The following is a 25,875-nucleotide window of genomic DNA, read 5'->3' on the forward strand; positions in this document are numbered from 1 at the left end:
AACAATTTCAGTCTCATTAATTAAAAATACAAATTACATTATTTTTCTTCTGCTTTATACAGTCTATCAATTAGATATTTAACTGTTCCTACAAATATTAAACAGTAGTGAAATATTAGCTGTAAAGGTTATGTTCAGTGAAGAAAGTCTGTGCTAATGAGCTGTCAATTTTCTAAACAAAATGCATGAAATTATGTACTATACTCTGTGCAAATGTGTACTCAAAACTGTTTATCTGCAGCATCATATAATGATCTACTTATCTTTCAAAGGTACACAGATTAACATTTCCTGGAATAATGAACATTTTCCACATGATCCAATCTTAATCTAAAATTGGGCATATGCCTTAAACTCTCTTCTGCCCTTTCTTCTCAAAATGCGCAAAAAAAGCTTTATTTTTCCTTCTGCATTGGTTACTTTATCTCCTTTGAACTTATGCAAAATAAACAATCCAAGCCCAGTCTTACGGTCTAAGCATCATCATTCTTCTGAATCAGAAAATGACACCTAACAAAGAAAGTAAAATTTCAAAATAAAAAAAATCACAACTTTAAAATTTAAACAAGAGTACACACAATTCATATTGCGATCTCCTTTACAATTTTTCTACAAGAGCCTTAAAATCTATGGTGAAGAGACAATCTTGTTCTTAAAATAGAAAAGATTACTTGTTTGAAATGCAGCAAGACATTATTTTGTTCCAGGGCAAACTGAAAGTGCATGGTAAATAACTACACATACGTTGGGCAACATCCACTCTAAGCAGCGTGTGCAATATACACAACATTATGAACACATTTACAATATTGTTACACGTAGGCATGGAAAATAAACTCCAATGTTGTAAAAGGTTTTAAGCAGGTGGGGGCTAACATCAAAAAGTTCAAGCCTTCAATATTGTCCTGTCATTATGATCTGGCCAACAAATGATATTCATGAACTTAACAGAGGCTTTATTCAATGCGTCTCTCTCACTTCACCTAAAGAAGGTGATACGCTCTGAAAGCTCGTGATTTTAAATAAACTTGTCTGACTATAACCAGGAGTCATGTGCCTTCTGACTTTGTCCACCTTAGTCCAACACCAACACCTTCACACAATGATTTTTGAATAGAGTTTTTTTTCAAATCCTGCAACACTGAGGTGGGCATAAGCAAAACAACTGTGTTTGTGACAACATTGAGAACATGAAGCACCTGCATATTTTATCCTAGTCCATGTAGGATTATTTCTTTTGATTGATGGAGTTTTCAGCAACATTTGGCAGAAGTCACCTTTCAATCCAATCCAACAATTTGATAATTAGAAAGGTTATTTGGTGGGGGTTCAAGATAGCTCAAGTTACAGGTAGGGATTAAACCAAGTTCAGGTTCGTGATTCTTGATGAGGGATGACGTGGTAGTCTTGAAAAAAGAAATCTGACACTAATTTATATTCAAAACTAGCCTAGACACACGGCGCTTGTCTGAAACAAAAATGTACTGGATGAAATCTCCAATCAGAAAATAGTACTGGGGTTGGAGGGGTGTGGGTGTTTGCCATAGGCGTTGGCAGGAGAGATATATGTAATGTACTGTCTAAACAGGTTTTGCAAGAGAATTTCTGAAAGAGGAAAATGTTGAAATGCAATTTCAATTGTGCATTTCAAAAGGCAATGTTTGCAGATCAGTTGTTAGTCATTTAAAAAATTTACCAAAACACATAATTGATAAAGGGACATTTTTCTCTAAAAAATACAAATATGTTTATTAGTTTTTAGAACACTTCAAATAGAATTTTTCCTGGGCCCCAAATACATTCCAGAATTACTGTATCATATTACTAAATTAATTTATCAAATCACAAACTTTCTAGCAACTGTTACTTTAAACCTAGAAGTAACAAAGATAGCATTAATTTTAATAACATTTCTGATTTAATAATTTGATGAAGCAGTCAGTGGACTGGCATTAGGTCGTGGAACAAAGAGGAAAATATAGAGTGGAGAGAAAGCAATGTGTGCAACTCCAAACAAATTTAAAAAATGAAGCAGTAAACACCATTGATTTAACTGTATAACATTGCAAGCAAATGTCTCTCTGCGACAAATATTGCTAAGTGCGACCATGTGGTTGGCATCTTGGTAACAATTACTGATATAACTGAATGGAACCGAAAACCTGTTTTACAAAATTATAATTTTAATACACATTTACAGCCCAAGTTATAGACATCTTTGTACTAGGTGATTTATGCAGCTGAGACAGCAAAGTTGGGATGGTGGGTGGCTGTAGGGAGTTATGGAGTTGAATATGAATTTGGAAATGGACTATTTTAGTATGGCATATAGTCAGAAGCTCCTCTTGCAGTCAAACATTGCAAAACAGTCTAGTTCAGCATCAAACAGTTGCCAGGGACAGGGATGTTTAGGTAATGAAGTAGTGAGCAAAAACTGTTTTAAAACTCTAATTACATCAGATGTGTTGCTTCTCACCTCTTTGCAAGGATATTTGGATGCCATGTTGAAAAGAAAATGATTCAACCCTAAATTCAAAGCCATCAAATAGCACGATATCTCAGTTTCTAACTCATATTCAATGTTTTTAAAATATATAGAGTCATCAAGTCAGTCAAGACAGAAACAGACCCTTCGATCCAACCAGTCCATGCCGAACATAGCTCCAAACTAAACTAGTCCCACCAGAGATAATGGGAACTGCAGATGCTGGAGAATTCCAAGATAAAATGTGAGGCTGGATGAACACAGCAGGCCAAGCAGCATCTCAGGAGCACAAAAGCTGATGTTTCGGGCCTAGACCCTTCATCAGAGAGGGGGATGGGGAGAGGGAACTGGAATAAATAGGGAGAGAGGGGGAGGCGGACCGAAGATGGAGAGAAAAGAAGATAGGTGGAGAGAGTATAGGTGGGGAGGTAGGGAGGGGATAGGTCAGTCCAGGGAAGACGGACAGGTCAAGGAGGTGGGATGAGATTAGTAGGTAGATGGGGGTGCGGCTTGGGGTGGGAGGAAGGAATGGGTGAGAGGAAGAACCGGTTAGGGAGGCAGAGACAGGTTGGACTGGTTTTGGGATGCAGTGGGTGGGGGGGAAGAGCTGGGCTGGTTGTGTGGTGCAGTGGGGGGAGGAGACGAACTGGGCTGGTTTAGGGATGCAGTAGGGGAAGGGGAGATTTTGAAACTGGTGAAGTCCACATTGATACCATTAGGCTGCAGGGTTCCCAGGCGGAGTATGAGTTGCTGTTCCTGCAACCTTCGGGTGGCATCATTGTGGCAGTGCAGGAGGCCCATGGTGGACATGTCATCTAGAGAATGGGAGGGGGAGTGGAAATGGTTTGTGACTGGGAGGTGCAGTTGTTTGTTGCGAACTGAGCGGAGGTGTTCTGCAAAGCAGTCTCCAAGCCAGCGCTTGGTTTCCCCAATGTAGAGGAGCCACACCGGGTACAGTGGATGCAGTATACCACATTGGCAGATGTGCAGGTGAACCTCTGCTTGATGTGGAATGTCATCTTGGGGCCTGGGATGGGGGTGAGGGAGGAGGTGTGGGGACAAGTGTAGCATTTCCTGCGGTTGCAGGGGAAGGTGCCGGGTGTGGTGGGGTTGGAGGGCAGTGTGGAGTGAACAAGGGAGTCACGGAGAGAGTGGTCTCTCCGGAAAGCAGATAGGGGTGGGGATGGAAAAATGTCTTGTGTGGTGGGGTTGGATTGTAAATGGCGAAAGTGTCGGAGGATGATGCGTTGTATCCGGAGGTTGGTAGGGTGGTGTGTGAGAACGAGGGGGATCCTCTTAGGGCGGTTGTGGCGGGGGCGGGGTGTGAGTGATGTGTAGCGGGAAATACGGGAGACGCGGTCAAGGGCGTTCTCGATCACTGTGGGGTGAAAGTTGCTGTCCTTGAAGAACTTGGGCATCTGGGATGTGCGGGAGTGGAATGTCTTATCGTGGGAGCAGATGCGGCAGAGGCGGAGGAATTGGGAATAGGGGATGGAATTTTTGCAGGAGGGTGGGTGGGAGGAGGTGTATTCTAGGTAGCTGTGGGAGTCGGTGGGCTTGAAATGGACATCAGTCCCACCAGCCTCCTCCTGGCCCATATACCTCCAAACCCTTTCCATTTCATATACTTATTCAAATGTCTTTCAAACATTATAATTATACCTGCATCCACCAGTTCCTGAGGAAGTTCAGTCCACATGCAAACCACCCTCTGCATAAAAAAACTGCCTCACGTTTGTTTTTAAAATCTCTTTCCTCTCACCTTAAAGATGCGTCTGCCTAGTCTTGAAATTACCTATCCTAAGGAAAAGATAGTTCCATTAACTATGTATACCTCTCATTATTTTATAAACTTCTATCATATTAAAATTTCTTCCCAATTATCTCTCATTTTTCAGTTACAGAAGGTAAGTTTTGAGGTTCCAGAAAATGAAATTCCAGAAAATGTCAAGACAACAGTTACATACATCATCAGCTCTTAACTGGGCTATACAATTGCAAGTACTGATTCAAGTAACAGGCCCTGATGAGGCTAACAGCAAAAAGTTCAATTTCCATTCAAGCTACAAAATAAAAATTGGATTACTCAAAATTGAGTGGTCAGGATCAACCAAATGGGAGAATGAACGGATCCTCCATAAAGCACCTGCTGCAATATTTTCCTAGAACTAGCCATAATGAAATATACGGTCCCAATAGATTTATGAACAACTGTTCCCACAACAACTCTAGAAATGTAAACCCACAAATCCTTCCATCGATCCAGGTGCAACAACTCCCTTAAACTGAATACGGAGTACACGAAATGTGGGGAGGGGGTAGTCTGATAAAGGTGTATGAATATAGATATTTCTATTGGGTTGTGTGTCATTTTTAGCTACACTGAAATTCCTGAAACTGTGAAATATATAGGGGACATGTATTTCCAATCAAAATTGAAAGCATGTGAAAAATGTTCTAACTCACAACTATTACTGACACAAAATTCTTCTTGTAATTCATATTTTGCAGTGATTCTGCCTTACAGAATAGAGAAATACAGGATGAATAAATGAGAGGAAAACAGCAATCACTACCACAGCTGTTGGAATCTATTCATCTTGAAGAAAATTTGAAAAACAGAGCTGATAAAATCTAATGGCAATATTCAGTGGGCTCAAATTAAATCAAACACAGTTGTATATAAGCCAATAGCTAAGGTAGACGGGAAAGCAAAAGGAGAAACAGCGTGAGATCTACATTCAACAACAACATCATATTTAAACAGCAGCTTTAATGAGATAAAATAAATTGAAGTGTTTCCCAAGAGGCTTATGATACAAAGTCTGACAGTGAGCCACACCAGGCAATATTAAGTCATGATGGTCAAAAGCTCGGTCAAAGAGGCAGGGTTTAAGGAACATCTGAAAGGAGGAAAGAGAGCAAGATGGGCGGAGAGGTCTGTGGAGAGAATTCCAGAATTTAGCATTCAGGTAATGAAAGACACAGCCACCAGTGGAGGGATATTTAAAATTAGGGATGTTTAAGAGGCTAGAATTAGTTAAGCACAGAGGTTATAGGTCTGGAGAGAGTTCTTGAAGAGTACTTGGACAGATCTGGAAACAAGAATGAGAATCTTTAAAAATCACAACGTTTCAAGATCTGGAGTCTGTGTAGGTCAGTGAACACATAGGAAGTGGGTGACCCAAGATATTCTAAGAATTAGAACCATACAGTGTGGAAGCAGGCCATTTGGCAAATCAAGTCCACACCAACCCTCTGAAAAACATGTCACCCAGACCCAATCCCTACCCCATCTCTGTAATCCACCTAGCCTGCACATCCTTCGACACTATGGGCAATTTAGCACGGCCAATCCACCTAAGCTGCACATCTTTGGACTGTGGGAGGAAACCAGAGCATCCAGAGGAAACCCACATTGGCAGGAGGAGAATGCGCAAACTCCATACGCTCACTTGAGAGTGGAATTGAACCTAGGTCCCTTGTGCTGTGAGGCAGCAATGTTAACTACTGAGCCACTGTGCAGCTCGTAATTAGGCCATATGAACAGAGACTTGGGTTATTTTAAGATTTCACAGGGTTGAATGTGGAAGATTCATCCAGCAATACACTGGACCAGTAAGCATACAACTAAGTTATGAATGGAGTTCTTAGCAGCTCATAAGCTGAGCCAGAGGGAAAGTTACGGGGGAGGGGGTGGGTGGAAACAGATGGTCTTAGTGATGGTGCAGATAAATAGTCAGTACCTCATCTCACAGTCAAATATGACGCCAAGATTGCAAACAAGCTTGATTCAGCCTCAGGTAGTTGCCATGGAGAGAAGTATGATGTTAGTGGTAAGGAGCAGAATTTGTGGGAGAAATTGAAGAAAGTGGCTTCATTCTTCCCAAAATCAAAATTGGAGGAAATTTCTGCTCATTAGCAATGGATATCAGACAAGTAACTTGATAATTTAGATGACAATGGAGAAGTCAAGAGAGATGAAAGCATGACAGACTTGGACACCATCAACATACAGAGTTGAATTAATGCAGTGTTTTAAGATGGTGTTATCAAGAGGCAGTTTGTAACTAAGAAATAGGAGATGCCTAAGAATAGAACACTGGGGGACACCAGATGCAACAATGAAAAAAGCAGCCATTACATCTGGCAATAATTATGTAGATACGAACCAGGCCAATGCAGTCCTATCCATCTTTACGACAGTAGAGGCACAATGAATATGGTTGCTGCTGTCAACTGTAATGAAGGCTGCGCAAGAGGACAAGCAAAGATAGATTATCTTTGTCAAAGTCACACAGGACATTGATCTGAGCTGGAAATATTGAAAGAATTAAAATATGCAGCTCCAGGAAAGAAGAACACATATTATACAGGTATAATATATTTGAGAATTTAATGGGGGACATTACAAGAAGACAAAAACTCTATCAACTGAGATGGAAACCAGGAAGAAAGGTTTAGTGGAGTTAAAAAGAGCAGGAACTCCTTCACAATGATGATATTTTTGGAAATAACATGAAGAGAGACTGTAGGGAAAACAAACAATGCATATTTAAGGCATATGTTCCCTCTAAGCTGTGCAGTCAGGAAGCTGCTCAGAGGGTCTGCATGCATGCCAACTGGCCTGTGGACAAACTGATTTCAGTTCTGGAGGTCACTTCTGTGCACTGAGGTCTACACAACGACAGGAAAATTAAAGGGAATGTAATTGGGGCATAGGGAATGGGAACTTTAGAGAATTTACATCAGGTGACCTAGCAAAATGGAGGAAATTGACAGAAGCAGTTTATCAGATTATCATTATCTGAATTACAACAAAGTCTGCGCGTACTTCACACTGGTCACTGGAAGTCAGAATAGACAAAACAGGGAGAGGAATTTAAGATAACTGTTTGTGATGTAGAAAAGAAGCTGGTATTACCATGACATTCCATAATGATCCAGGAAAAGTAGGAGTTTAAAAAAGATGACAGCAAGACTCTAAAGTGCTTTAAGTTGTCCAGCCAGATCTGATTTTGAATGGTTAAACCAATGTTTGTCAAATCTATTCAAACTTCCATCCACTGAACTTGTTGGAGAAATTTACTGGTGAGTGACATTACTGAGGACTATGGTTTCAAGGGGACAGGTTGGGGTGCAATAACTGCAGAAATGTCATGGTGAATGGAAGGCCCAACACTAAACAGTTGGCACTTCAGTGAAGGAAAAAAAAATTCTCATATCCTTTAAATTGTACATTGTGAAGTTGACTTGCTCACCCAGCTGGCTTGTATTTGTTCAGACGTTCAGTCACCATGCTAGGTGACATCATCAGTGCAGCATCCATTGTAGCAGCATTATTCTACTCAGCTTGGAATTTTTACTGTTTGGTCTGTTATGGCGAGTAATGTCACTTCCTGTTTTGATCTGTATGGGTGTGTATATGGGGCCCAATTCTAAATTGATTGCACTACCTAGTGGAGAACCATGCTCCTAGGAATTCCCACGCGTGTCTATGTTTGGCTTGGGGTACATAACAGACCAAACAGTATAAATTCCAAGCGGAGTAGAATAACACCACATCATCAGAGGTTCCGCCTATGATGCCACCTAGCATGATGGTGAAACATCTGAATAAGAACAAGCCAGCTTGGCAAGCAAGTCAACAACCTCACCCACTACCCGATCTACAGATTTTTGCCAAAACTTTGAGTTGTACATTGTAATTGAATATTGACCTTTTGAATCATTCAAAGTACTCGAGAGGTTTACAGGCCTTGTGTTTGAAAATTTTATATATCAGCCCACCTGGCATCTTTCTGAGCTCTAATCAAATCATCAGATTCTGCACCAGTAACTTCTCTGCAACTGCTCACCAGATTCCATTTAGAATATTACATACAAATTAGGTTTGTCTCTTCAGCCTTTTTTCCAAATAAGAACAAGGTGAGCTCTCTACACTTCTTCACTGATCAATGATGTGAAATCTAACATCATTCTGGCTGCCCACTGAAGTCTATGCACGCTGACCAGAAGTAGATTTGATATTCTTACATATGCTTCATAAAGTATGTATCTCACTCCCTTTCATGTGTTCTACAGAACTATCCATAAATTCCTTTTCAGCTTTGTCAGTTTGGCATTTTAACCCCATTGCTATTTTTCACTCTATAATCTTTGAGTCATTTTCCTTTTGCCTTTTTTGTTTTGCATTCTCAGGTGATGTTGTTCTTGTCTTTGTGGCTCCTTCCAAGTATCATCTCGGATAATTTGGTATCCATAACTGGATATACTAATGCAGTCGCTCTCTATTCAAAACTCATTATGGGAACTAGCAAAACTGAATTCAATAAAATCTGGTCAGCATTAGACAAAGAACCACACAAAGCTATCAGATCATTGGCTGTGAGATACTTTGGACCATGCTCAGCAATTTGTTTGAAATTGTCTTTACTGGATATGACCAATTTGCAGCATACTTTTAAGACTGATAATCAGTCCCATATGCACATACCTTAAAGAGGAATTGCTTGAGTATTTGTGTTATCTTCAGTTTAAGACCTGGATTGCTGTGTGACCTTGCAACCACACAGATGGAACAGTTGCTTGAGATTGTGAAAAATAGTTTGTCATTGCAAGTTTTTCTTTGTTCTACTTTGAGACTTGAATATACTTTGGTGCAATGCTGAGGAAGTATGCCATCTTCAGGATGGGACATTACAGTTCTGACATCTTGGTACACCATTACACCAGTTAGCTTTTGTATTTGTGCTTATAATAACAATGATAACACTTCCAAACTAATAAGTTTAGCTGTAGAACATTACTGGAAGTCCTGGGGATGTGGAAGTTGATATGTAAAGGCTAATTCTTATGTCATCTTTTGGCTCTGTCAAAACCTACTTTTAAAGAAAAATATGAAATCATCTTGTTCTCTTCTTACTCTCTCTTAGTTATTGCAATGATCAAAGAGACCATCAAAGGGGATTACCAAGCAACAGATGTGAGGATGAAAGAAACAAAAATAAACCTTTTTTTCTAGTAAAGCCAAATCAGGATTTCGTAAGCAAAATGAAATAACCTGCTTACATTTAAATCAGTCATTTGATGGCAATGTTGTAGTACACCTTAAAAAAAAATAAGCAAGAGAGAACTTGTATTTATATGGCATCTTTCACATCTTAAAACATACCAAAATCCTTAACTTACACCAAATTACTTTTGGAATAAACTAACCAGAGTGTTATATGTCTGAGTTAAAAAGAGGACATAATATGTAATTGAAGTGATGGATTTCAGGGTGTTTTTGAAGGGGTTCACAGATAGGATTGTTGAGTAGGGCCTAAATACCTGCAGACTGCATGCCAATCATAGAGACTGGGAAGGAGGGATGGATAGAAAGTCAACTTAAGATGACTGAAGAACATGGGCTCAGACACGCAGCTGGAAAAAGTTATATGATCATAAAATTCCTGCCTTTGTTTTCAAATTTCTTCATTGCCTCACCCTACGGCTGAAACCCTTCAGGATTCTCTCATTCTAACCACTTGCACATGCTAATATTAATTATTCCTCCATGGACAGCCACGTATTGAGCTGCTAAGGCCCAAAGTTTTGGGATTCCCTCCTTAAACACCTAATTTATTCTTTAAGAAGCGCCTTTAAGTGTGCCCGACTAATTTTCAGGCCAGTTACCTGAGTATCGTCTAAAGTTGCTTGATGTCGAACTTTGTTCAATAGCACTCACTTTAAAGAATTTTCCAACTTTTTTTTGAATTAAACATGGTATAAAAATGAAAAATGTTGCCACGTTGTAGCCTGGTGCTCAAGATCATGAAAGGTTATTCAAATAAGGATTTTGAATCAATGTAACATATCTTAAGGAGCTAAACTAGCGATGGTCACAAACGACAGGTGTGATAAGTGAATAAACCCAATTGTTGGACAGGGTGCAAGCTGTAAAGGTTGATAAAGTTGAAGTTTATGTTGAGTGCAGCTTTGCAGACTGGCAAGGATGACATTAAAGAAATCACACACAGAATCTAAAACATACAGATTCCAGAAGTAGTGAGCATGAATCATGGTTGATAATTTGCATGGCTGAAGTAAAAATAAACAGCTGTTAATGATAAGTAAGATGAGACTGGCATAGTGGGAGCATCCCTATGTCTGTGCCAGGAGTCCAGAGTTCAACTCCCACCTGCTCCAGAGGAGTGTAATATCATGAACAGGTTGAGTAGAAAATATCTGAAGCCCACTGATTGAGCACTGCAGCGTAGTAACAGTGTCCCTACCTCTGAACTAGGAATCCTGAGTTCAGGTCCAATCTGCACACAAGTGCATAATAACAGACTTGAACTAGTTGAATACTCTCTGAAGTCTACCTAAGAATTAAAGAAAATGAAAAGCAAACAACATAAAGTTAAGTCTAAGCTAGCAATCAGGCAAAGGGCTGATTTCAGTTTTGTCCAAATTAAATTGGAGCATAACAGACTACATTCTCGACTAAATATCTGGCAACAGTCTAATAGTATTGGCCACAGAATCAAGGATGACAAAGTGACAAAGCTGAATGATATCAGCATTCATGTAGCTGTTAACACCATATGAGGGTAATGTTTATCATTACAATGTGACTTTCACAAAGCCAACGGCAAAGTGGTGCAAACAATCCAGCAAGTTGTTTCACTGTGGTGATTCCTCACATATTGAGATTGGTACAAGTTGCTGGTTTTCATGGCATCATCATTCATCAGACTAGTTGCAGCTCATTCCATCCCAATATTTGCATTTAGCAATGGAAAATATCCCATTCAGTATCCATTATCCCTCTATTCTTTCAGCCTTTTTATTCACCTGCAGCTGTTACTGGACCACACAATTCCCACTATAATTAAGGTGGCAAAGGCAGCCTGCTCTCAAGAATCCATCAGTTTTACTCCACAGTCAGTCACTAGTGAACAGAACACAGCATCCAATGACAACCTTCCTTCATATTTTACACTCCACTTCAGAAAGTTGCCTCTACTTGGTAAACCTTCTCCTCGAAATAGTGCATTTGATACTGGATGCTCAGAAAACCAAGCAGAGTGCTATTGAGATAACAAGGTGTAGAGCTGGATGAACACAGCAGGCCAAGCGGCATCAGAGGAGTAGGAAGACTGACGTTTCAGGCCTAGACCCTTCTTCAGAAATGGTGAAGGCTCTAGGCCCGAAACATCAGCCTTCCTACTCCTCTGATGCTGCTTGGCCTGCTGTGTACATCCAGCTGTACAGCTTACTATCTCAGGGTGCTATTGAGATTTGAATCCATGCTCTCTGTGGTATCAAGATCCAATTGGCTAACTCTGTTTCCAGTATTTTCTACTTTTATTTCAAATTTCTGCAATCTGTTGTATGTTGCTTTGATGCCCAATGTTATCTAGTTAATCGAAATTAGCAATTAAAATAAATATCAACTCAACTCAGAACATGGGATATACAAACTACAAAATACAAGATTTACATTCATTCTTCCTCTCCTCTTAGGCAAATAAACAATCTTAATATTTATTAAACATTTCCCTTGTTCCAACATTTTATGTTAGGAACAGCCTCCACAACTACACTATTTTTCCCATCACTGAATAATTTTTATATTAAATGGCTGTAACAAAAGATTACATCTAAATAGTCTCACATGCTAATTTTTAAACTCTTCAGTAAAGGCTGGTGAATTACGATCAGTGTAAATTAGCTTTTCATTGTTATCATGTCAGATATATATTTCAAACTGTTGAAGAGCTAACAATCCCAAAACGTTTTTTTCCCCACAGTAAAGTACTTCTTGTAATATGGATTTAATTTCTTAGAAAAGTATTCCACAAGCCTCTCTAATCTCAACTCGCTATCCCCTAATAAAACAATACCTAGCCCAAGTTATTGGCATCAAGGTCTGGTAAAATACACTGCAGCCACCACCAGTTCATTTGTTAAGATTGCCTTCAGTTTATTTTTGGATTAGTATAGATAGTAGTGTATTTCTGGCAGTATAGACTAACGGGCCAGAAGGCCTCTTCTGTACTGTATGACCCGATTCTACGATTCGTTAAAGTTCTAGCTATTGTACTGAAAGTATGCACAAATTTCCAGTAAAATCCACTTACTCCTGAAACCTCATGAATTCTCTCAAAGCATTCACTTTCATATCCTTAGCAATACTTGTCCTTGTCCAACAATATGTCCCAGCTAATTTACCAGGTACTTTTTGACTAAACTTAAAGCAGTCTTCAACTTGTCTCCAGTGCTCTTCTCATGTGGTACTATTTACTACAACATTATCTAGGTAAAATTACTCAGTTATGAACACGACAGCTACAACTTGATTCCTAAGTCTCAGGAATGTAGGAAGATATTCCTTTGTCCAAATGGCATCACTTAACATTAATATAACCTAATCAATGTAACAAAAGCAGATTTTTTTGAAAATCCTTAATGCCAACAGCACTTGCCAGTACCCCTTTCAATACATTAATGTTAAGAATGAAGCATTGCCAATCCTATCAATGCAGTCTTCTAAACACGGAATAGGCTACAAATCTGTCTTTTCTCGATTATAGAAAAGCAAATGCAACTACAAAGTCTAGTCAATCCATTCAATTTATGAACCAACATTATAGATAAACTCCAGTTGCTTTGACTAGGTTCATTCAAGTGGTTTTGCAGCATGTACTGAACTTCTGTTTACACTGAGCTTGTCTTCTGGGTTCAACTGATAAGCAGGCTGTTTTATCCGTCCAGACTCTTCCACCTCTTCATCTTGTTTAGTTAATGTAGCATATCCCTGTTGTCTTTTCTCTAAATAAGAGAACATAGTGGCTAAGTGTCCCAATATGTATGCTAGCTGATCAACTTGTAGGAGGTTCACTTTGAGGACTGTCCATTTCTCCTTGTATCTCATTTGCTATCCTTATCATTTACCACTACTCTTACCACCTGAGACACTTGTTCCTCCTTATATTCCTCCCTTCTCAGCATGCTCCTGTGACATAACTGATTCTTCCTCCTGTGATTAGGAGCATTTAACGGATACAAATTTATTAACATTCCTGATAAGTTTATTTGGAATTGTGAATTTTGCTTTGTTCACCTTGTAATGACAATACCACCCACAGCCCTACACAATGTACTGAATGGCCCTTCAAAACTGGTATGGTATCAAATACACTGGTCTAATCATATGCTGAGGTTTTCCTACCAAGATACATTCTACAAAACTGCACTACATCTAAATCTTAACCATGTAATGTATCTGTTTATCTATGCCTAGATTTTGCATATTCCTATACGCCCAGCAGTAGGTACTTCAGTGCTACTTGAAATATCTTACAGCATCTGAGTATTTGTTGAATGACCATTCATTCTTCGTCCACAGGTCTTTGAAGATATAGATGTTGATGTGTTTGCTGAAGTGGGAGGTTATCAAACCTCCCAGCTCGGCAAACACACCAATACCTACAACCAGCACCAAGGTACTAATCTTCAAACCCTGAACATCTATGAGGATCTGTGCTTCCTAAACAAAACACGATTTTAAATATAACAACATTCTAGAGCTGCTTCACTCTCAGTTTCAGTATGAGCTGTCTGCAGCAACTGACTCAACTCTTTCTGAGACTCAATTATGAAAGACATGATAAACATTTCCTTTGAAATATCCTCAATCTTAAATAGAGTTATATCTATGCTGACACCTACTTGTGGTATTGCTTAGATCTTTGATGATGGACTTGGTTCAGCGATTGCTCTGGTTACTTCATAAAATGGGAAAAAAAGGGAACTCTTTTCCTCTAATTGTTCTGTCTCCTCAGCCTCAACCAGACTTTGTGATTATAAGCAAAGATATGACTTTCACTCCTTCAAATCAATCTACGAACTAAATCAACTCTATCCACAGGTAATTTTTTAACTACCCAACTACCAACGGTAGTGCAGGCAATTCATTCTCCAGTTGGATATAGCACAATAGAACTAGGATACACACTGCACCCATCCTATTTACTTTGGCTTTCACTGAACACTCTGGAGGGAAAACAAAATCCTTCTCCAGCAAGAGAGTTTAAGTGGCTCCTGTAGCCCTTACAAAAATCATCGGCTTGGATGCTTCCTTCAAAGAAAATGGGGTTATGTTACCCTTCAATAAAAATTGTTCAAATCTCTCATCTATCCTAGGTACTATTTCTACATTTGGTAGCATCCACCTCTGATCTCTTAGCTGAAGTTACAGTTACAATCCAAGTGGGCTTTTCCTCCAATGTTTCTTTTTCAAACTCATTTTTATGAACTGTACCAAGCCGCATGGGTGGTGCAACTCTCAACATTGTGAATAAGCATATCTGACCTTGTTGTAATGGAAACGCCTTGCCCTCAATTTTCACCTCACCCTCAACAATTTTCCTTCTGGTCTGAGGAGATCTTCCCATTCTCATTCCTTACCATGGCTACTTGCCTTACTTTCACTCTTCCATTTTCTATCCTTTTCGAATTTACGAAGAAATTGGAAAAAAGGATTAGTTTTATGGATTAATTCAGTCATCTGTCTTTGCTACCATCTATTTAGCAGTTGCAACCCTTCAGTTTCAATGTGCATTTATTACTGAAAGTAGTAGTTTTTCTTAAAAAACTCATCTAACGGAATAACCTCTCAGGGTTTCATACTTTGTTTCAGTTGCGAAAGCTCATATTCACCTTGTTTAGCTCCCTCAAATTCAATACAGGTTTGCCCGGGCTATTTTCTCAGATTCTGAAACCTTTGCCAACATGCCTCAAGCACTAATGCAAATGCAACCAATATATATAGTTTTGCTTACAGTTTCACAATCCCAAGAAACCGCTTCTGACGGTGAAGCATATATTTCCTACACTTTACCTGCTAATTTACTCTGCGTATCCAGTCCTCTTTTGCCCAATTAATCTGTCCAGCCTTTTTCTCAAATAAAATGAAGAATACCTGCGCATGCTTTGCCTTACATTTTGGTACAGCTTTACAAGCAAACATTTCTCAACTGAATCTCAAACTAGACTCATTCTCTCAGCACTGCCTGCATCAGTAACCAACAATTCCTGCTTCAACTATGCAAATTTAAGTTAATATTCACATTCTCTCTCACCTTCCTTCTTGTTTCCTTTGCAATTCTAATCCAAATTTTCTCAGCTCTCTCGTTATCTTTCTCTTCCCCTTGGAATTCCGATTCCTATTGTTTTCATTCTTTCTTTATTCTTTCTTCTGGCAAAATGTGGGAGGGTGTCCACTTGGAGGTCCACTCTGCTCGCCAGCTCTCTTTCTTTCTTGTCCTTTCTTTTTTTCCCCTCTCCCTCTGTAGTAATTATATCCCATCCCCACCCCTTTTAGAGAAAGAGAGAGAATGTGAATATTAGCTTAAATCGGTATAGTTGAAGCAGGAAATGTCAGCTATTGATGCAGGCAGTGCTGACAGAATCTGAGTCTAATTTAAGGTCCAGTCGAGAAATGTTTGCTTCCATAGCTCTACCAAAATTTGAGGCAATGCATGTGCAGGCATTCTTCATATTATTTGAGAAAATGGCTGGACAGGTTAATTGGGCAAAAGAGGACTGGATATACAGAGTAAATCAACAGGTAAAGTGCAGAAAATTTATGCATCACTGTCAGAAGAGGTTTCTTGGGATTGTGAAACTGTAGGCAAAGCTATATTGGTTGCATTTGTGTTAGTGCCTGAAGCATGTCAGCAAAGGTTTCAGAATCTAAGAAAATAGCTTGGGCAAACCTGTATTGAATTTGAGGAAGCTTCATAAGGTGGATATGAGTGTTGGAAGCTGAAAACTATATTATTTCATTGAATACTTGAAAATAAATGATTCAATTCAATTATGCTCCCGCAACTTTAATCGTAACTTCCTTTTCACCTAATTGTGACATTTCACTATCCAAAGTACTGGGACTCCTCTGTATTTCCTCTAAACCTTAGTACTACATTAGTACCTTGAATCTTTCTACCTTTCTAACTCTGTCAGTGATTGCTACCTCCAGTTTACTTACCAAGTCAATCAACCCAGGTTTTGAAAGTTCCTGCAAAACCATTGGGGATAACGCTGCCACTTGCAGGAAAGCCTTGTCTACTTCTGATTCCACATGTAAAATGGTATGCAGAACGTGGTATTTTCCTTCACCTATGTTACTTACTAATACTACACCCAAATTCTCATTGGCTCTGTTTCAAATCAAATGCAACCAATCCAAGCCCAGTCAAGACCCTCAGATCTTGTCATGACTTACTGGGGTAGAAATTAAGTTCCACTATTCCAGGAGTTGTCACAAAAATTAAAGTTCTTAAAAGAAATGCATAAAATCCCCAAGTTACCCAATTTTCAAATCCAGGTTGATAGAAAGCATGGGTCAGGTTTCTGTACTTAACAAAGAATCGTTATTTATTACATAATTAAATTCTAGCTACAAGTAAGCAATTAAAATAAATTATGTAACCATACAAATTAAAACTCTAAACCCGTTATAAACTCCACCTTAACACAGACAACCAGATATAACAGGAAAGAAAAAGCACAAGTGGAGGCCAGAATCTTCGTTCTCAAAATCCGTTGAGTTGGCTCTTCCTATCTGAAGATTTCACCTTCCAAATGTTTCAAATTTTGCAAGAGGCAAGTGGTGGCTGATTCACTTAAAAAAGGCCTCTGTCTCATCCATTAAAAATCACAACTTGCAGCATCTGGGTAAAGTTTGTTTACTTCAAGTGTGAAGTGCCTTACTGCAGAGATGTAAACTGCTTGCTTTGGCTGCTTCATCTCTGTTGATCTCTCTCCTGGTCCAACTAGCTTCTCTCAATCTTACTCACAGATGAAGCTCTTCAAAGTGACAACCAATCACCATCCTATTGTTAAGCAGAGGATCTTTGTCATTGATAATTGGTCCCTAATCCACAAACCAATCATCTTCACTTATAAACAACCCTTCAGCACAGGTTCATTTGCACATTGCTGCACAAACTGAATTCACAACAGGTATCAAATACCATACTTTCAAAACATACAGTCATCCTTCCAAATCTCTGAGGTTTAAAACAGTTTTCTTCAGTTTCAGTGCTCAATGCAACAATAAAAAGCACAGTCTTTACAAATTAGCAATTGTAAAGCAAGATCATTGAAGATAAAATCCCTACATTTTCCACGCATAATTTTCATTGTGAAATAATAGTATAAAAATGAAGTGAATGTAAGTAATGTATGAAATATATTCAAGAGCATTAAATTTATTATTAAATAACAGAGCTAAAAACAATGAGCACAAAATGAATATAGAAAAAGTAATTTAAATCACAAGGGACATATACGTATGCATACAAAAAAATTACTGAAATTTCAAAAGCAAAGTCAAGAATTAACTGAATATGTAGCTCCACCTTGAGCTCAACAAGCAGTGCTGCAAAACAACATCCAGTTTAAACGTACACCAGGAATGTTCCAAAACAGAAACCCAGTGAAAATGGGAACTGCAGATGCTGGAGAATCCAAGATAAGAAAGTGTGAAGCTGGATGAACACAGCAGGCCAAGCAGCATCTCAGGAGCACAAAAGCTGACGTTTAGGGCCTAGACCCTTCATCAGAGAAGGGAATGGGGTGAGGGTTCTGGAATAAATAGGGGGAGAGGGGGAGGCGGACTGAAGATGGAGAGAAAAGAAGATAGGTGGAGAGGAGAGTATAGGTGGGGAGGTAGGGAGGGGATAGGTCAGTCCAGGGAAGATGGACAGGTCAAGGAGGTGGGATGAGGTTAGTAGGTAGGAAATGGAGGTGCGGCTTGGGGTGGGAGGAAGGGATGGGTGAGAGGAAGAACAGATTAGGGAGGCAGAGACAGGCTGGGCTGGTTTTGGGATGCAGTGGGGGGAGGGAGAGCTGGGCTGGTTGTGTGGTGCAGTGGGGGGAGGGGATGAACTGGGCTGGTTTTGGGATGCAGTGGGGGAAGGGGAGATTCTGAAGCTGGTGAAGTCCACATTCTTACCATTGGGCTGCAGGGTTCTCAAGCGGAATATGAGTTGCTGTTCCTGCAACCTTCGGGTGGCATCATTGTGGCACTGCAGGATGCCCATGATGGACATGTCATCTAAAGAATGGGAGGGGGAGTGGAAATGCGACCCCACTACCCAAGACATTTTTCCATCCCCACCCTTGTCTGCTTTCTGGAGAGACCACTCTCCGAAAAATATACTCTCCTCTCCACCTATCTTCTTTTCTCTCCATCTTCGGTCCACCTCCCCCTCTCCCCCTATTTATTCCAGAACCCTCACCCCATTCCCTTCTCTGATGAAGGGTCTAGGCCCTAAACGTCAGCTTTTGTGCTCCTGAGATGCTGCTTGGCCTGCTGTGTTCACCCAGCTTCACACTTCATTATCTTAGAATCCCAGTTAATATGGCCAATTTAAGCTAATATTCACTATGTCTCTCTTTCTCTCATCTTCCTTCTTGTTCCCTTTGCAATTCTAATCTAAATATTCTGAGCCGTCTCCTTATTTTTATCTTCCCACTGGAATTCCAATTCCTGTTGTTTTCATTTTTCCTTTATTCTTCCTCCTGGCAATAAAGCATATTCTCAACCATCACAATCAAGGTTGCTAATTGCTGTGCCATGCTGCAGTAAACATTTAGTTATAAAAGTAACTCACAAAGAAATTAAGACAATACATACTAATGTGGAATTGATAACTAAAAGAACAAAAACTGAAGTAAAACGTTCAGGGTCACTGAAATAATATTTAAACAATAAGGAAACACAGAGGTTCATTTGCGCACAGTAGACACTGATATACAAAGATCAGAACAGTGTTTGTTGAAATGCTGATTGAGGGATAAATATTGCCCAGACAACCAAGGATAATAAATAACAGCAAAACGCCATAGCTGCTAGAAATCAGAAATAAAAATATGCAATGCTAAAAATACTTAGCAGGTCAGAGAAAGAAAAACAATTTAAAATTAATGATGGCCTTGCATCAGAATGTTCTGATTCACAGCTTTGTCTGATCCTGACATGACACACATATTTTCCAACAAGACAGACTTGTTAGGAAACAAAATCAGAATCCTGAGTGGTCTGTCACAATATTAGTTAAGATTAGCTAATTCAGTCAGTATTGACTAGTAAATGAATCTGGATTATTCTAGGCTGCACAGTTCAGCAACATGTGACCAACTTGATCAATAGCCTTTACATAATCTTGTTCAAATAGCCTGATCAACATTGGAATTAATTTTACATGATTATTAATTTTCTCAATTTACAGGGCGTACTCAAGTCATCCTGTATACACTGGACGGAATGGTTTATTTTGAGTTGAAAATCTGGGCAAAATAACAATCCATTTAAGGTGGACTTATTCCTCAAATTACTTCACTGTTGGCACCAAATATAATGAATGCAACGTGAAACAATTAAGCTTCCATTCTGTGTTCTCTTATTAACTATTTTCTCATGTAGAAGCTACTAGAGTTCCTCAGCACAACAGTAAAACTAGGTAGGGCTGCTGAAATCTTATATTCAGCAAAATATAAGAAAGTGTAACAGGGCTCAAAATAGAATTTTGTTTTTAAGAAAACAGACCTGTGAACAACACGTGGGAGGTCAGAAGATGCATTATCTTTGGAGCAGCTTCTCAAGGAGCCACTGGACTTTGAATCCCCTGAACCTGGGTCTCCTGTTACCCAGTCTGGTATTCCCTCAATTCCATGATCAAGTGGTTTTGAAAAGCTGGGCTCATCAAAGTAGATTGACTGCAATTAATAAAAGAAAACAAAAACTGAATTAATTCACTGAGACAGCCCAGAGATTATACCCTATATCCAACAGTGACTTCCCAATTCAGAGTTAACAAGCTTGAGTTAATTCCTAATAAATCCATGTTTTTCTTTTATTTTATTGATTCTTTCCCCTCAAGGTTGATAAAATGCTTAGTACTACATGTTGCATAAGATCTTCAAGATACTGGATTTACTTTACAGTGATGTCACAGAGTTGCAGATCACCAAGTACAAATATCAAAGAATGGGTGGAGTTAGAACAAACTTGAATAAACTACACGAGACTACACTTAAACTCTAGACTGGAAGTACTGTACAGACATAAAGGCAGAATGATAAATTAATCCTTACCTAATGCAACTATAAGATCAGTGCTTACATCTCTAGGGTTGCATGTATATCAAGGTATTTCTTCAAAATCTAAGTCTGAAGACATTACTTGACATTGCTTTCTCCTTACATTGTCTGAAAAGAACTCAAACACATGTCACAGCAATAAACCAGACCTTAAATGACCACACAGTTCCACAATAATTGTTCTTTATAGCCAGAAGAGATATAATCACTTCTTCACCAGACATCACGGCTGCATTGCATATTAGTCTTTTGGCAATGCCACTCAAATCCAGCCCTCAAGTCACTACCCAAAGGTTGCAGGAACAACTCATTTTCCGCTTGGGAACCCTGCAGTCCAATGGTATCAACGTGGACTTCACAAGCTTCAAAATCTGCACCCACCCCCCCCAATCCCCGACCTACTGCATCCCAAAACCAGTCCAGCTCGTCCACGCCTCCCTAACCCATCCTTCCTCCCACCCATCCCCTCCTCCCACAACAAGCCCCACCCCCATCTCCTACCTACTAAGCTCATCCCACCCTGTTGACCTGTCGGTCCTCCCTGGATTGAACTATCTCCTCCCTACCTCCCCACCTATACTCACCACTACTGGCTCCATCCCCACCTCTTTGATCTGTCTGTCTCCTCTCCACCTATCTTCTCCTCTATCCATCTTCTATCCAGCTCCCCATCTCTCCCTATTTATTTCAGAACCCCCTTCCGCTTCCCCATTTCTGAAGAAGGGTCTAGGCCCAAAACATCAGCCTTTCTGCTCCTCTGATGCTGCTTGGCCTGCTGTGTTCATCCAGCTCTACACCTTGTTATCTCAGGTTCTCTAGCATCTGCAGTTCCTGCTACCTCAAGTCACTCAACCATTTTTACACACTTCTTCGCCCACAGCCTCAATGGAGCATTTGCACAAGCAGAGGTAGAAAGTGAACCAGAAGTCCCAACAGAAAGGAGGCAGTAAAAGTTCAAAATGAATATATGGTATAGGTTCTGCACGATACAGTCTTGGTTCAAACACTAAAAGTGGTAACTAGCTGTAAGACTTTAGAGTTGATTTGTAGTCTGGGTTGCGGATGTTGTGACTGGTTGGCTTGCCCAGCTGGTTCATTGATCTGCAGATGTTTTATTACCCTGCTGGGTAACATCATCAGTGCAGCCTCCAATGAAGCTCTGTTGTGTTTTCCCACCTGTCATTTATAACCTGGTGTCCACTGAGCTGGGTTACCTCACTTCCGGTTTTACTTCACAATGGAGTGTATATGGGGTCTAGTACTGTGTGTTTATTGACAGCTTTCTTAGTGGAGTACCATGCTTCTAGGAAATCCCCCTCCATTCTTCTGTGGGGAAAGCAGGACATTGATGCTAACGAACTAACTACTAAGCCAAAGTAACCCACCAAAACGACAACAACAGAACAGACACCTGGATAAGAAACCTTCCAGACAGGAAACTGACAGAGCAAGTTGTTCTCATTCGCAGATTCAACTACAACTACACAGACACAAACAAAACAGAACTCCTAGCCACACTGGAAGCCATGCTGAAGACCAACAGCAACAATGAAGAAACACAACAAGCCATAAGACAGACAGTGATCCCGACACTGACCAGAAAAAGCGAACTCAACACTTCCAACACATCTGAAAGGAAAACCCTAGAAGGACTGAAAAAGGACAAGAACATCACAATAATACCAACAGAAAAAGGGCACATAACAGTAATGCTAAATAAACGGGACTACCTCTCCAAGGCACATGCACTGCTAGCTGACAAGAACACATACTGGTAAACACAAACAGACCCAACACCACAACTGGACAACAAGATTCTCAAACAGACTGGATAAATCAACAAAACAGACTTCTTAAGAACGAAACCTGAAGGAACTAACCCCTTCACCCCAATTCTACGGCCTCCCAAAGGTACACAAACCGTACATACCCCTCAGACCCATAGTCTCCCTGCCAGGCACGCCATCACATTGATTAGCCAAGGAGCTACTGAGGAGACTAAAGTACCTCACCTGCAAGTCACCCCACTCAATCCACTCAGCCCAGGAGTTCCTCAATTCCATCAAGGACATAAGAATAGATGGTGACAAGACCATTGTATCATGTGACATTACTGCCCTGTTCACATCAATAGACATACCACTAGCAACAGTAACACTGACATCATCACTAAAGCAAGAACAAGACCCTAGTGACACCATCTCCACAGTCAACATGCTGAAGCTACTGGACCTATGCCTCACCATCCACTTCAACTTTAACGGCTAGATATATGAACAGATCAACGGGACACCCATGGGATTACCTATCTCTGGACTAAAAGTTGACATGGTGTTGCAGAGACCTGAAAGTATGGCCCTTCCACTAATCCAACCCAAATTATGGATATGTGAACGACACCTTCATCATTATTAAATAAACCAAACTAGAGGAGACACACAAACTAATAAACAAAACACTCACTGGGAGCAAATTCACCACAGAAGAGGTGAAGAACAAACAGCTCCCATTCCTAGACATCATGGTGGAACACTCCACTGCAAAGGAAACCGGAAATGGGGTAATCCAGCTCAACGGGACACCAGAGTTTAAGTAACAGGCAGGAAAACACAAGACAAATGAGGAATTCCGAACAAAAGTATACAGGAAAGCCACACACACCGAACAAGTACTGAATTTCAACAGCAACCACCCTAATACACACAAAGTTGCATGAGAACATTCTTTAAATGGGCAACAACACACTGCAGCAGCAAGAGCTACGTCAAGAAGAAGACAAGTATCTCCTCCAAGTGTTCAAAGACAATGGATACTGAAAAACTGGGTCAAAAGATGCCTATCACACACACGACAACAGGAAGTACATGCCCTGAAACACTCACTACGTTACCTTACATCAGGAACACATCGGAACTGACCACAACACTCCTATGACCACTGGGCATCACAGTAGCATACAAACCCACATCAACTCTATGTTAACTGCTCATCCGAACCAAAAACCCACTACCCTCAATGGACTGGACCAATGTCATATACAAGATTCCCTGCAGAGACTGTGACAAAAATTACATTGGACAAACCGGAAGGAGATTAACCACTGGGGTAGATAAAAATCAACTGGCAACAAAAAGACATGACCAATACTCACTCATCTCCATGCATGTAGATAGAGAGAACCACCGATTCGATTGGGGCAACACCAGGATCCTGGGACAGACAAAGCAGAGACAAGTACGGGTATTCCCAGAGGCCTGGTTCTCCACTAAGAAAGTCATCAATAAACACAGAGCTAGACCCCACTATACACTCCACTGCAAAGGAAACCGGAAATGGGGTAATCCAGCTCAATGGACACCAGAGTTTAAGTAACAGGCAGGAAAACACAACAGTGCTTCATCGGAGGCTGCACTGATGATGCTACCCAGCAGGGTAGTGCAACGTCTGCAGAACAATGAAGCAGCTTGGTGAGACAACCAACCACAATGGTATTCTACCTGCTCAAAAGAATATTAGGTAGTCTTTGCAAATATCTTGCTTTAGGTTTATGTACCATGAGACCAAATAGAAAAAGGCTTTCACACTCATTTTATTGAACTGCTGATATATAAGAAAGGTAAGTGGAATTTTGGTATTTATTGCTAAAGGAATGGAGTATATGAGGAAGGAACTGTTGCTGCGCTATTCAAAACATTACTGAGACCACATCTAGAGAACTGCGTACAATTTTGGTCTCCTTCAGGAGGGATGTCATTGCATTGAAGGCTGTTCAGAGGATATTCACGAGATTCATTCTAAAGGTCAGGGGCTTGTTTTATGAGGACAGAATAAGCAATTTGGATTTATAAAGTTTAGAAAAATGAGACGACCAAATGAAGTATATAAGGTAAGAAAGGGGATTGGCAGACTCAACATACAGAGGATGCTTCCTCATGTGAGGCAGTCGAGGACAAAAAGATCATAGTTTTAGAATAAGGTGTAGCAGATTTAAACACAGAGAGGATGAGAAATTACTTCTCAAATGACCATAAATCTGTGGAATTCACTACTTTTGAGTACAGTAGATGCTAGGACATTAAGAAAATTTAACAAAAAGATAGAAAGACTCTTTAATTGGTATTATCTCAGAGACCAGCAGGGATTTCTTTTGTCCCAGATTTTCAGGAGCAGTTGATGGAGATGATGGCTAAGCTCTGTTCTTCCAATGTGAAAATCTCCGCTGAAATAAATCAGTGTCATAGAATGTCCCTGGGTAATTCAACATGGAAATAGACACTTCGGTCCAACTCATTCATGTCAACCAAGTTTCCAGTCCTGGAAACACCCTGGAAAATCTTTTCTGAATGCTCTTCAATTTAATAACACACTTCCTACAGCAGGGCTACCTGAACTGTACACAGTCCTTCAAAAATGGCCTCACCAATGTCCTGTACAATCTCAACAAAACATCCCAATCCTATGCTCAGTGATCTGAGCAATGAAGGCAAGCATGCCAATTCCTCCTTAACACATCCTGACTACTTATGACACAACTTTCAAAGAATTATGTACCTGAGCCCCTAGGTTTCTCTGTTCTACAATACTACTCCAGTGTCGCATTGTTAACTGTGTAAGTCCTGCACAGATTTTCAATTTTTTTGTGCATTTAATGGCAGCTTCGATTAATGCCACACTAAGTGGTAGTCTAAGATAATCTTTGCTGGAGAGTTGAGAGATTTTCTCAAACACACACTCATCTATGAATGTATCACTGTTTAGGAGCTCTTTGAACTGTTCACTCCATCAAAGGCTGAGTTTTCTCTATCTCTCTCAAAAGGGTTCTGTCTTTATTCCACACTGGTTCAAGGCCAAGGGTGGTGGGGCAATGTATTGCTGGTACTGAAGAAATCCCATGTGTCATGCTTGTTGGCAAGGAGTTGCAGCTCCTTAGCTTTCTCAGTTCATTATCGGTTCCTGATCTGACTAGTTCTTATTTATAACTCTGCCTTTGCTGTTTGATGAGTTCTCCATTCGTACTTTCCTACATATGATTCAAGAATCAATCTTGTTTAAAATACTCAATTAAAGTATGTCTGACTGCCTTTAACTTGAAGTATTTCACCAACGTTGTTTAATAAGTCAGCAATCTTAAACTCCTAATACCCAGTTGCTTTAACGACATAGTTGTTAAGGAAGTCCTTACATCAGTTACTGCTTCTGGGTGAAATGTCCCCCCACTTCTAATCCTAGCA

At 40.0% G+C, this 25,875-nt stretch overlaps 1 protein-coding gene across 3 annotated transcripts in view; it reads right to left on the minus strand.

Annotated features, from left to right (window-relative positions):
• cep112 (centrosomal protein 112) overlaps window positions 1-25,875 on the minus strand; it is a 473,221-nt gene that overhangs the window by 415,629 nt on the left and 31,717 nt on the right. For all 3 annotated transcript variants that reach the window (XM_059653621.1, XM_059653619.1, XM_059653620.1), the window contains one exon: window positions 20,091-20,260. In XM_059653621.1, coding sequence (XP_059509604.1) covers window positions 20,091-20,260 — 170 coding nt within the window. The remainder of the gene's footprint in view (window positions 1-20,090; window positions 20,261-25,875) is intronic.

This window comes from Stegostoma tigrinum, chromosome 22 (genome assembly GCF_030684315.1).
Source record: "Stegostoma tigrinum isolate sSteTig4 chromosome 22, sSteTig4.hap1, whole genome shotgun sequence".
Lineage (NCBI taxonomy): Eukaryota > Metazoa > Chordata > Chondrichthyes > Orectolobiformes > Stegostomatidae > Stegostoma > Stegostoma tigrinum.